The 11,431-nt window shown below is 45.7% G+C and overlaps 2 protein-coding genes across 2 annotated transcripts; one reads left to right on the plus strand and one right to left on the minus strand.

The window, feature by feature from the left end:
* Positions 1 to 286: 286 nt before the first annotated feature.
* sh3bp5a (SH3-domain binding protein 5a (BTK-associated)) lies at positions 287 to 6,443 on the minus strand. Its single transcript, XM_077590124.1, has 10 exons — positions 6,288 to 6,443; positions 5,887 to 6,182; positions 5,622 to 5,684; positions 3,633 to 3,761; positions 2,109 to 2,273; positions 1,855 to 1,985; positions 1,605 to 1,647; positions 1,283 to 1,493; positions 889 to 1,179; positions 287 to 821 (listed from the first exon to the last, which is right to left on the minus strand). The coding sequence occupies exons 2-10, from the start codon at positions 5,962 to 5,964 to the stop codon at positions 625 to 627; spliced, it is 1,308 nt and encodes a 435-aa protein (XP_077446250.1). The 5' UTR covers positions 5,965 to 6,182; positions 6,288 to 6,443; the 3' UTR covers positions 287 to 624.
* A 321-nt stretch (positions 6,444 to 6,764) lies between these two features.
* mturn (maturin, neural progenitor differentiation regulator homolog (Xenopus)) lies at positions 6,765 to 10,920 on the plus strand. The gene is made up of 3 exons (XM_077590125.1): positions 6,765 to 7,192; positions 8,781 to 8,903; positions 9,887 to 10,920. Exons 1-3 carry the CDS (start codon positions 7,034 to 7,036, stop codon positions 9,992 to 9,994), a joined length of 390 nt encoding a protein of 129 aa, XP_077446251.1. The 5' UTR covers positions 6,765 to 7,033; the 3' UTR covers positions 9,995 to 10,920.
* Positions 10,921 to 11,431: the final 511 nt, after the last annotated feature.

An 11,431-nucleotide genomic window follows, 5' to 3' on the forward strand; every position in this document is an offset into this window, starting at 1 on the left:
GAGTACGGAAGTATTGTGTCCAATCAGATGGCGTGAGGGTGGACTTTCCCGAGTCATGTGATTTTTATTCATGTGATCAATGTCATTCTCGCTGACTATTAGAAAGAGGGGAAAAAAGACATGTCATTATAAAAATATAATTTAAAAGATAACAATTTCAACAGTAGAACAGATGTCGCTGAAATATGTTAATTTATATATAAAGTCTTATCGTACTTACCAGGATTGTGGCTGAAAACAAACTGAGCAGCTACTGTTTAACACATTTAAAAATGTGAGCTTGGAATCATGTGAAGCACACGTTTATTGCTCTTTTTTTGTTAAACATGAACAACATCAAATAATGTCCAAATACAAGAATTCAGAATATAAATATAGGATAGTTGCACTATGAGGTGCAATTTGAGCATTAAAAAAATACACACAAAATCAATATACATTTTCACCTTTTGGGGGTGGAAGTTAGAGTATGGATTCCCCACTTTGGGAATATTTACATCACTTGTACGTCATTAGATTGTAGTACTGTACAATGAAAACACATAAAAAGCAAATAGGATCATGGGAGGTGAAGTCCTAATATGCAACACCTTGCGTTAATTTACCAACCTCAGTACATTTCTATCAATTGCTACACTGATGTTGATGGCACTTTTCACGGGGTTCCAGTGGTGCTTGGACGTCATTGAGAAGAAGAATGTTGGATGCTGACGTGTGCAGTTTGCTCGTCTCTTTTTCGTCTTCGGCGTCATTGCTGACGGTCAAGAAAAGGCCGTTCAAGCCGCCTTCCAAAGTGGTCTCGGCCCCTTCGGCTCGGTTCCCTGGTGAAGGTCTCATTTCTTGGTTAATGGACATTTTTAATGACCAAACTTGATTTTTTTTCCATACCTCTCTCCTGGTCACAGTCCGGCGAGGATGCCCCGCTGCACTGGCTCCGAGGGCCCAACAGAGGAGAGCCGTGCCCGGAAGCGCACACAGAGTCCGAGCCGCGAGAACTGCATGGGCTGGCTACCTCGGGGGTGCCGGTGCAGGAGGAAGAAGAAGAGTAGGATGGGGAGGGCGGGCCATGGAGCGAGGAGGTCGGAGATGACGGCGAGGGAACGTCGACGGTGGCAGATGTGGAGGGGGGCGTCTGAGCGTCTTCCTCCGAGTCGTCGTCGCCAATAGACACCGACACCACTGCACTCGCATGAAAAAAAAGCATGCGAGGTACATGAACATCATATTAATCATCTGAATATAATTTGGCCCTTGCTCAGAGGTCTAAAAAGAGTTTCCTCACTCGACAGGCCGTCGCAATCCATCGTAAAGCTCGCGTCTTCCTCGTCGGGGCCGTCAAGTTCGGCCCCGACGCCCCGCCCCCGTGTCCCAATGGAGCGGCGCTGCGCGTGGATCTCCTCGGAGATGATCTCCAGGCGCCGGAGAGCCGCACGGTACTCGGCCTTGGCCCCCACCAGCTTGGCTTGGCCTTCGTCCACGTGGCGCTTCAGTTTCTGAAATGAAGGAGAAAATGTTTTAATAGCAAATCAATGAAAAACCTAACAAATTAAACAGTAACGTGAAGGTCGGAGTTTGCTCAACATGATTGTGTTGTGTTGAGTTACCTCGAGCTCGATGTAATACTTTGCTTTCAGCTCAAAATACGGCCTGCAGGGGGAGACAAAAAGATGGCAAAGAGTGAGGGGGCAGGGAAAAAAAACCAAACTCCACCACGCACATTCCTGGGCCCTTACAAAAGGGAGTTACACCCCAACGAGACACGAGAAAAGAAACATCTGGACTCGATGAACCGAAATCTGCATTGCTTTTCCTCGTGAGAAAGTGATTTCAAAACCAAAAATCGGGAGGACCAACTTGGATTTGTTGATGGAGCGTTTCAGCTTCTTCTCCAGTTGCTTCATGTGGCCGACGCACAACGTGTAGTTGGCCGACGTCTTCTTGTGCTCGGCCTCGCTGCGCGTTCGCGTCTGCTCGGCCTCCATGACCTGCGCAAACATGGCCGCCGCCGCATCCAAGTTAGGACAACGCGTCGGACAACACATACAAATTTTTCAGTCACATTCATGCAAATATGGAGTCTCCTTGACTCTGAAGATTTGGACCCCCACCCTCTGCGTGGCATGGTTGAGCATTTCCTGCCAGGCCGAGTCGAAATGGCGGCTGTCCTCCTCCAGTAGCCTCTCCTCCGCCAGGGAGATGGTCTCCTTGGCGGCCCGCAGGATCTCCACGGCCCTCTGGAACTCCTGCGTAGCCTTCTGGGCTTCGACCTGGGCCTGAGGCAGAAGGTTGAGCGTGGAGACACCATATTCCAAATCCAAAATTGGATTTTTCACAGAATTTGCACGCCTACCCAGACGACACAAACGGCACCTTTGTCCCTGGAAGCGTTGGGTCAGCGGCCTCCTTCGGCCCTCATTTACTGTCAATGGCCACTCTTATGTATTCCCATTGTATCCCAGAGCCCACCACCGACATTCTTATCTAATCAGCTCCAAGACAAGAGCCGTGTCCAAAATTCTGCAACCCGAGCTGCCTCAAACTGTCCTGCTCGCTAAACCATTGGTGTCAAAAATACGGCCCGCGGGCCAGGACTGACCCGGTAGGGGGTCCCATCCGGCCTGACGGGAACTTACTAGCTCATTCATACTCTGCGCACATCATAAAAATGACCAGATACTTCCGAGTTGTGCGATCAAGTGTGTAAATGACGGCACTTTGCTACATTTCCTAGCCTAGCCGCAATCACATTCATTCATTGGCCTTTTGCCGTCGAAACAGCGCCGTCAATGGCAGCCAAATCTGCCAGTCTGCAGAATGTCCCCACCTTGTGGCTCCAGTTTTTTACCTAGGTCTACAATGTCTTGTGTGTCTTGTATCCGTCTTGCTACTGCAACCAAAAAATTTCCCGAATACGGGATGAAATAAAGTTCTAACCTAACCAATGAGGTTACGAGGAACCTTACAATGGCCGAAAAAACCAATAGGAAGTGACCTCGAAATGCCCAAAAATCAGCAGGAACTGACAATGGAGCGGGAAGTCCTTCAAAATTTCAGAAAACAAAAGACAAGAAAGCTCAGGCAAATTTCAACATCCCTTCACCCCCTTCCCCAATTTGTTGGAATGTAAGAGGAAAAACATGCTGGTGGAAGGAGGCGGGGGTCGCAGCTGGTTATCAAGATGCTGACGTACGGGGGTGAAATAAAGTGAGACGGTCAGGCAGTGAAGTAAGTGGGTCATGTCTGAAATATTAACCGTTCCTCCATAAATCATGCCCGCGCAGCGCAACGTGCCAATTTCAGCCGGAGGGCTTCATCTGCTTTGCTGGGTGCTTAAGCCCCCTTCGGACACAAACGCACACCCATTCTGATCGTCCTCACGTGCACGCCGCTCTCATCCAAATGGGCCACGGTGACACCCGCGTCTAACTACTCCATCTATTTCTGTTTTGACACAAACGACTGGTTAACTCGCTGCCTGTTGTAAAACGTGTCGAGGGCTTGTGACAGCAGTTTAGCATACAGAGGTGCTCTAAAAATAGCAGATATGAGCTGAGCCCTTCAAAAGTCTGACGGCTAATCCTCGCTAATCCTCCCTGTTTCGCTTCCCCGCTTTAATGGCCGTGCGAGCGTACCTGTTTGGCCACTTTACGGGCCTCCCAGTAAGGCTTGGAGTCGTCCACGGCCCGGCCGATTTTCTTCACCTGCTCGTCCAGCTTGGTGGTGGCCTCCACCAGCACGGCGCGGAAGCGCTGGCGGAATTCCTGTGGATGCACACGAGTTCATTTGGGTGTGATTGGGCGCTCCAAGTGGTCCAAATTCTAAAGTCGCAAATGCGCCTAGGTTGTGTTTTTTTGATGAAAACGGCTGAGCGGCTCTCGGGGAGGTCAAGGGGATTTCAAGTAGCGGGGGCTTAACGTAAAATCTGCATCTGGCACTTATTTGTTGCCGTTCTAGCGATGCAATGTCTATTCCCGTCAATGGCAACCAATCAGTTGAATACATAAAGCATAAAACCAACATAAATTATTGTCGCTATTGACTTCACTCCCCCTTGTAACGGATATAAAACTCATTCATTACAACTAGATCTCATCTTCATTTTTGGCCCAAAAAGTGCACTTACTTGCGCCATGTATTGTACGTCTACCGCCGTCAATGGCACCGAAAAACTAGTTTTTCGGCGCCTTTGTCCAAGAAATGAAAGCATTTCATTCTGCACAATATAAATGAGCTACAAAGTTCCCGTCAGGCAAAACAACCCCGCGGGCCAGATCGGACCCTCTAGTGGACCACTTCTGGGCCCTGGGCCGCACCTTGGACAACCCACAGGAAAGCCAAGGGTATGACGGAACATGGCGAGCGCAAAAAAAAAAGTATTTGGACAAAGTGAGTCATTTTGAAAAGCTAAAGGAAGAAAATCGGATTAAATGAAAGTCTGCCTTCAAGGGATGAACTTAATGGAATACATTCAATTTGAAAGGAAAACAACAATGAGTCTGTTCAACTAGGACATCCTCCGCAATTCGGCCAATGAGGACGCTTTCCTAATTGGAGTCACGGTTAAAGCGTTTAGGGCCGCATCCACGTAAGATCTGTTCCGATGTGGCCGTGCCGACGCCGTGAGGCCATCAAACCAGAGAAATTCAACGGCATCGGCACCTGCATCCGGCTTGTCAAAGTCACCAAAAAGGGAGGAAAGGGAGTCGCAGGAAGTGCGTTTGCCGACTTCCTGCCTGACGCAGCATGGGGCGCCGCGACTTTTACGCTGGCGTTTGAGTCCACCTCAATCATTTTTGCTGCGTTAGCGCAAATGGAGCTTCCTGAGCATTACAATTCTTTTCTTGTAGAAGGCAAAGCAAATTCGTTTTTGTAGCCGTACATCAAAAGTCAGCTATTTTTAAATGGTGAACATTTGACACAAATTTCGTGTAGAAAGATAGAAAAAGATTACCATGCAGTAGCATGTGCACGGTAATGAATCCATTTTACACAAATGTCTGTACTCGCAGCCAATTGAAAAAAAAAAACAATGTTATGAGTCACTAATGACTAAAACTGATGTTGGTTAAGAACTTTACTCAGGCAACTCATTTGCTTCCATCGACGTGACGGAAAGCCTGACAATTGAACTATATTTTATGAGCACAAATGTATGTCAAAGCTGGTGCACGAGCGACTTTTTACTTGTCCGATTAAAATGACTCCATGTTGGAATCGGGTAGAGCTCGAATCGGAAAACCACAAACCCCGGATTGTTTTGCCAAGGAGTAATTCTACCCTTCCACTAAAAACAAGAAAGATCCTGGAAACCTAAAATGAACGGAATCCATCTTTGGAAGCAACTGACAAATGTAACCCAAAATTATAAAGCGGAAATAAACGATAATAACAATTCACTTCCCACATTAAAAAAGTGAAACTACATACTATAGTGTATTTTTCCTTTGTTAAGGTCAGCTCGTGAAGGTAAAATATTTAACAGTCTGCCAACTGCTTCGCCTTGAGTTAAGAATTTTTCCAGTCATTCACAGAGGACCTATTTCAAGGTACAGTTAATGTTGCTAGGCAACTTTTTTTTTGCACCGTGACAGCAAAGAAAGAAGTTCTGTTTTTGTATTTACCTCCAGTTGGCTCTCCCAGCGGTTAATGTCATCCGTGGACTGGTTTAACTTCTCCAGTTCTCCCTGTTTGCAGTAAACACACCAGAGACATGCATACATTCAGCAAAAGTTCAAATCATCTGACATTTACCAACAACTAGGCTGCCATGGACGGCTATATACGTCCAATCTTGGCTTCCAATTCAGCGCCAGTCAAAACAGATTGGACGCCTCTCGCCGTCAATGGCACTTGGCTAACTAGATGTCACTAGTTAAGTCAACTCACCTGTATTCTCGGGTCCACTTCTTCTTCTTCTTCCTCGGCACTTTGCTCATATTCAGTCCCGTTTTGTAAAGGGTCCATTTTAACGAGGACTGTCCTCAGCTCACACCCCCCAAAAAACGAGAGACCAGTGAGACACAAGGTTGTGTGAGCTGATGAGTAAGGGGGGCCCCGCAAGTGATGAGCCCCCCCTGCCCTCACACTTCTTCACCCGCCAACAAGGCGGTGCTTGGGGGTCTTTGGAGGTCTGGAGAGGGTCCCTGGATAGCGGTATGTCCGCGGGGAAGACAGGCGACACACTGCCGAAGTAGACAGAAGGGAGAAAGTACGGTGATGGATATTATTATGTTATACCGCGTTCTGTTTCAAGATAAAAGTCGTTGAGAGTTGTTTTAATGGCGTACCTTTATTTTTGTAACAAAAGCTGAACTCTTGTTTCCGTTTTGGGTGGTGGTTGAAGTGGAACTTGACTTCATGCTAAACAGATAGGTGACAAGGCTGGACTCACGCGCCCTCTGGTGGAGACAAGCGTTAACTAAAGGGTCATGTCAAGTTTTGAAGGATTTGGGGTGAAATTTGCGATTTAATTGAGTATTAATCAATGCACACGATCAATAAATGTATGAAATAGACATTGAATGAAATTTGGAAGAAAAAAAACATTTACTGCGGCCACTACATTGCGATGGTGCAGTTAGGTGTCCCTAATAAACCAGTTTTTTTCTTTTTACGATTCAAGTCTTCCAAATCAAAAGAGGGGGGAAATCTGCTCCATCTTGAATTCATGCCCGGAATTCGTCCTTCGTCATCGGCCTTTTTCTTTTTTTCCCCCTTTTCCTCAGCGTCCCTTTTTTGCTTGTGTGCATCATGCACTCTCTCCCCCTCTCTCTCTTTCTCTCTCTCCCTCTCTCACTCGCTCCCTCGCCGGACTGCTTTCATAACGCAAGCAGAATGGACGACGCCGTCTCCCGACTGAGCGGATCGTAAGGACCAAGGAGGATGGGCGGCTGCTGATGCGACCACCAGCTCGGCCCCTCTTTGTCTCTCGTCAACATCTGCGCCGGGGAGCGCCTTTTGGGCCGGGGGCGAACAAGGAGGAGGAGGAAGAGGAGGAGAAGGAGGAGCAGCGGGGGGAGTCAGCCAAGCCAGGATGGAGTTCAAGCATCTGGTGGAAGCGGCCGAGAAGTGGTGCTCGGGGAACCCCTTCGAGCTCATCTTCGCCGAGGAGGACGACGAGAGGCGGCTGGACTTCTACGCGGAGCCCGGCGTCTCCTTCTACGTTCTCTGCCCCAGCGGAACCGATACTTTCGTGAGTGGGCCTTACCTCCCAAATAGCCTACCCGTATAGTACTGCGTGCCTGCCTGCGTGCATAGGCGGGGTCCCCGTGCATGATGTCATGCACCCCCTCGACGACCCTCTCCCAAAAGCACCCCCCACAAGCCCCACCGCCCCTGCGCAGAACGTGATGCATTACATGTGATATTTTGCTCGCTGCGGTGTCATATTATGCAATCATGCACCATCATCCATCCATCCATCCGCAAGGTTGCTAGGCAGAAAAGGCAAATGATGGCCAATGGAGGGATGGGCTCCATATATTAGTTTTACTTCATCCATGCTAGGTTTGATTTTAAGGGGAGAAAAATAAATATATAGGCATGTAGGAGGTAGGCGGCATCAAGCTTGAAGGCCTCAGACAGGCCTTTTGGTAAAGCGAGTGTTGGAAAAACACCAGCTGTCGCCGTGCTGCGTGTCTTTTCAAGTTGGGATTCAAGACATTTATATTTATAGAACAAGTGGCTATTTTTGGGTCATTTCCCAAAATTGAAAAATGGGCAAATTGTCAGTCAATGACTATATCCCATTTTTATACTCTATAAATCAATATAATGTTAATTAAAACCAAATTTAAGAATATACACAATGGTTCTAGCCCCAAATAACACTCTAAAGTTGTTGTTTTTTCTAGCAGGGAGACTCATTTCAGTGCCATTTTGGCATTTGGATGTCCAATCAATCAAAAATAGTTCTTTATCATATCATATCTCAAACTATTTATATGTAAAACAAAACACAGAAATTCTACCGTTTCTTCTATTGATTGGAAATAGTAATGGAGCGGCAGTGTTTGAGTGAACAACTCCATCTAGTGTTAAAGATGAGATTTGCAAAAGAAGGTAAGCTTCTTCAGCCTTAATATTGTGTTTGAAATCTGGCAACATTTTTGGGATCAGTTTAAGATTGACCTATTTTCAAATTTCAAAATATGTCAAAAGTACCATTGATTTGTGGGTAGACCTGGACCCCAACACAATTCACATTCAATGACATTGGCTTCGGGCCAATCAAAACTGGGCAGCTGACCGCAGGTGTCTCGGGTGCCATATTTTGGACACCCCAAGAAAAGTCAGATCATAATGCTCAAGTTTCAATTAGCAGCAAATTTTAAGGATTGATGACATTTCTAAAACATTCCTTTTTTTGGTGCAAATTATTCCACAAGTTTCCCATTTTGAATTCCTATTTCCTAATTTAGCTTAAAATAACATCCATATTTGGAATTTGAAAAAGATCATGAATCTGCATTTTCATTTTCATGTCCAATCAATATACCGATACTATAAATCGCCACTAGGGGGAGCAACATGCTCCAACACTAATGTTTACACAGTAGCAACCAATTTAAATGTCGATTTTTACCCTTTTTTTGTACTTTTTCCACCCGCCCTCCACCAATTTCACGATTATTATCTTATTTCTACTCAGTTCATGCCTTGTTATTCTGTTCTACTGCTGCGCTGACCCTGACGGACAGCTGACTCCTCTTATCCTCCGGCATGTTTTTTATTTTTATATTCTCACACACGCACAAAAAGAAATGTATGTGTTTGCACAGCACGTGTGGAGCGAGAGCGAAGACTGCCTACCGTTCTTACAGCTGGCTCAGGACTACATCTCGTCCTGCGGCAAGAAGACCCTGCTGGAGGTGTTGCAGAAGGTCTTCACGTCCTTCAGGCCTGTAAGATAAATAAACGCCTTTCAGCACACACTGGCGCGCACGCCGTGACCTCGGAATGTCGCGTCGGCATCTGCGCCAACGCCGGGATAGATAAACAACATTGAATTATTCATAGAGTGGCTACGGTTTGAGGTAAATGTGTCTAAAGTTGAAATCTATGGTCTGGCAAGGAGAGTAAACAAGTGTCAAAAGACTAAATATGCATTGTAAAATTGTTTTTTAGATAACTATAACCTAAAAAACAACTAGCTATCGTTGGTCATAAAGAAAAAAAACATATATACATAAGTCGCACTTGAGTATTAATCATAGGCCCAGCCAAGCTATGAAAAAAGCGCGGCTTATAGTCCGGAAAATCTGGTACTTCCTGTATTGAAAAAAACGAGGCTGCTTGTAAATAAATAAATCAGTAAAAAAAAACAGGAACAGTGTTAAGTATAGTAGCAATGCGAGCACATTTAGGTTTTTGAGAATATTCACGTGACCTTTGTATGACTTCTTAACTTACAAACAAAACCTGACATCAACAGAGTTGTTGACATAGATATCCAAGTTCATCTATAATATCCACAAAGACAGAAAAGCAACATTAACTTCCCAGTCGGGCTGGCGGTTAAACGTTAACCAAATTTCATGTGAGTTGTGTTTCATTGAAAAGTCAATACGGTGACAGACGAGCCCCTGTTAAATGGCCATAAATGTTGCCAGTAACGGCAATAGCCCCTCCCACTTCAAAGTAATGGGACGTCTATCGAGGTCAACGGCGGCTAATCACATTAAGGCAATTAGCTTGACCTTACAATAACATCACGTACGTGTTTGAAACGTCAACTTTCCCGGATGGATTTCTCGGACCGCCGCTCAACTAGCAAAACACTGAGTTTTAATCTTTAAGCTTTAAGCCTGGCCACACCCCCCTCCCCCGTCCACTCCCAAGGGTGTCAAAAGTCAACATTGTCGGTCTCCTCCTTGCTTCCCACTAGCTGCTGGGTCTCCCTGACATAGAAGACGAGACGTTTGAGCACTACCACACCGACGTGGAGGGCGAGCCGGGGCCCGACCACCAGCAGATGGGGGTCAGTCAGCAGTGACCAGTCGCCCCGCACACACCCGACAAGAGGGAAGCCGGCCAGAGGTCCGAGGGGCCTCGCTATTGACGCGCTAGTGCACACCTAGGCCCGATTGACTAAAAAAAATGCACCCACCATCCTGTTTTTGAATGTTGCTTTGCTTTCTAAAGGCGTGCGCTCCGTTGCACTTGATTAAACCCCGCCCCCGCACACCGACATAACAGGGCTATGTGACCGAGTATCATAATCATTCACCCTTTTTTTGGTTAACGTTCCACGGCATGCCAAAATTGAGGAAAACGCCCAAATAAGCAAAGTGTGTTGTTTTGTTTTGTTTTGCCACTTGCTAGCCTTTCCGCTGCGATTCCCCCCCAAAAAGCATTATTACGCATGTCCTTATCACAAGTGGCATGGAGAATTTCTTTTCTCCAGTTACATAACCGTACGAAGACACTTTTCTCCCTTTCGGCTATCTTGTGACAACAAAAACCTTTGTGCTGCAGAGTTGACGCGCTCCCCGATCCCGTGGTCACATGACACCGCTATTTTTGTTCAGCTCTTAACCGTGGTCTTCCTAGTCGTTGCCTTTCCCAGCACAATCCGCTTCGAAAGAACTCATTGGCTCCCGTGGACGGCGACGGACGAACGGATTGGACGTCTGTCGCCGGCAAGGGAGCGAGTTCGCTTTGGAGTATAAATTGACAAAATCCATAAATAGACAGCAGTCGTACTTTTGACAGTGTGAATCTTATTTCTCGAACAATTTGACGCTTGAAAGCTCCTCACTTCACCTCCACCGCACAAATGGAACAATTATCTGAAGCCTGTGTTTGTGTAATTCTAGGCTCCGTAAAATTCAATGTTCCTTAAGCGATGTATTCTGAATACGTTTGTTCCCGAGACACGCGTGCGTGTGTGCAATTGTCCCAATAAAGCGTGTAAATCTACTTTTGAGTTGTGTTTTGTTTCTAGGGACGGATTTCCCACAGCCTGTTGCAAATTTGACCATTTTTCAAGTTGCTTAAAATTAAAAAAATCTGAGAAGAAGTGGTTAAACTGTCTTACTCATAAAAAGGCAAGAACTTGACCTATGAAAAATCAAAAGGTCACATTTCATTCATTTTGGCAGGCTTTTTGTGGTTGTTGTTATCTTTACTTGTACAAAAAATATAATTTTTGGTGGTCCTTGAACACTGCGAAAGATTCTACAAGTAGACTAGGACAACTAACCAACCTAGAAATGGTTTAGAAAATGTATTGTTGTATTATTATTTCTACACATTTTCAAGAGCTAGTTTTGTTTTGATTTTTTCAGTTTTTGGCCAAACATTCCAAACAATAACGAACAAGGCATCTTCTCAAGTAATATGAAACGGCAAAGATATAATTTTTAAACAACGTGTGCGGTTGTTAAAGCTGTATTTTTGTCTTATTTAATGTTGTTAGGTTGCCAGCCAT

Source organism: Stigmatopora argus, chromosome 21 (genome assembly GCF_051989625.1).
Source record: "Stigmatopora argus isolate UIUO_Sarg chromosome 21, RoL_Sarg_1.0, whole genome shotgun sequence".
Taxonomy (NCBI): Eukaryota; Metazoa; Chordata; class Actinopteri; order Syngnathiformes; family Syngnathidae; genus Stigmatopora; species Stigmatopora argus.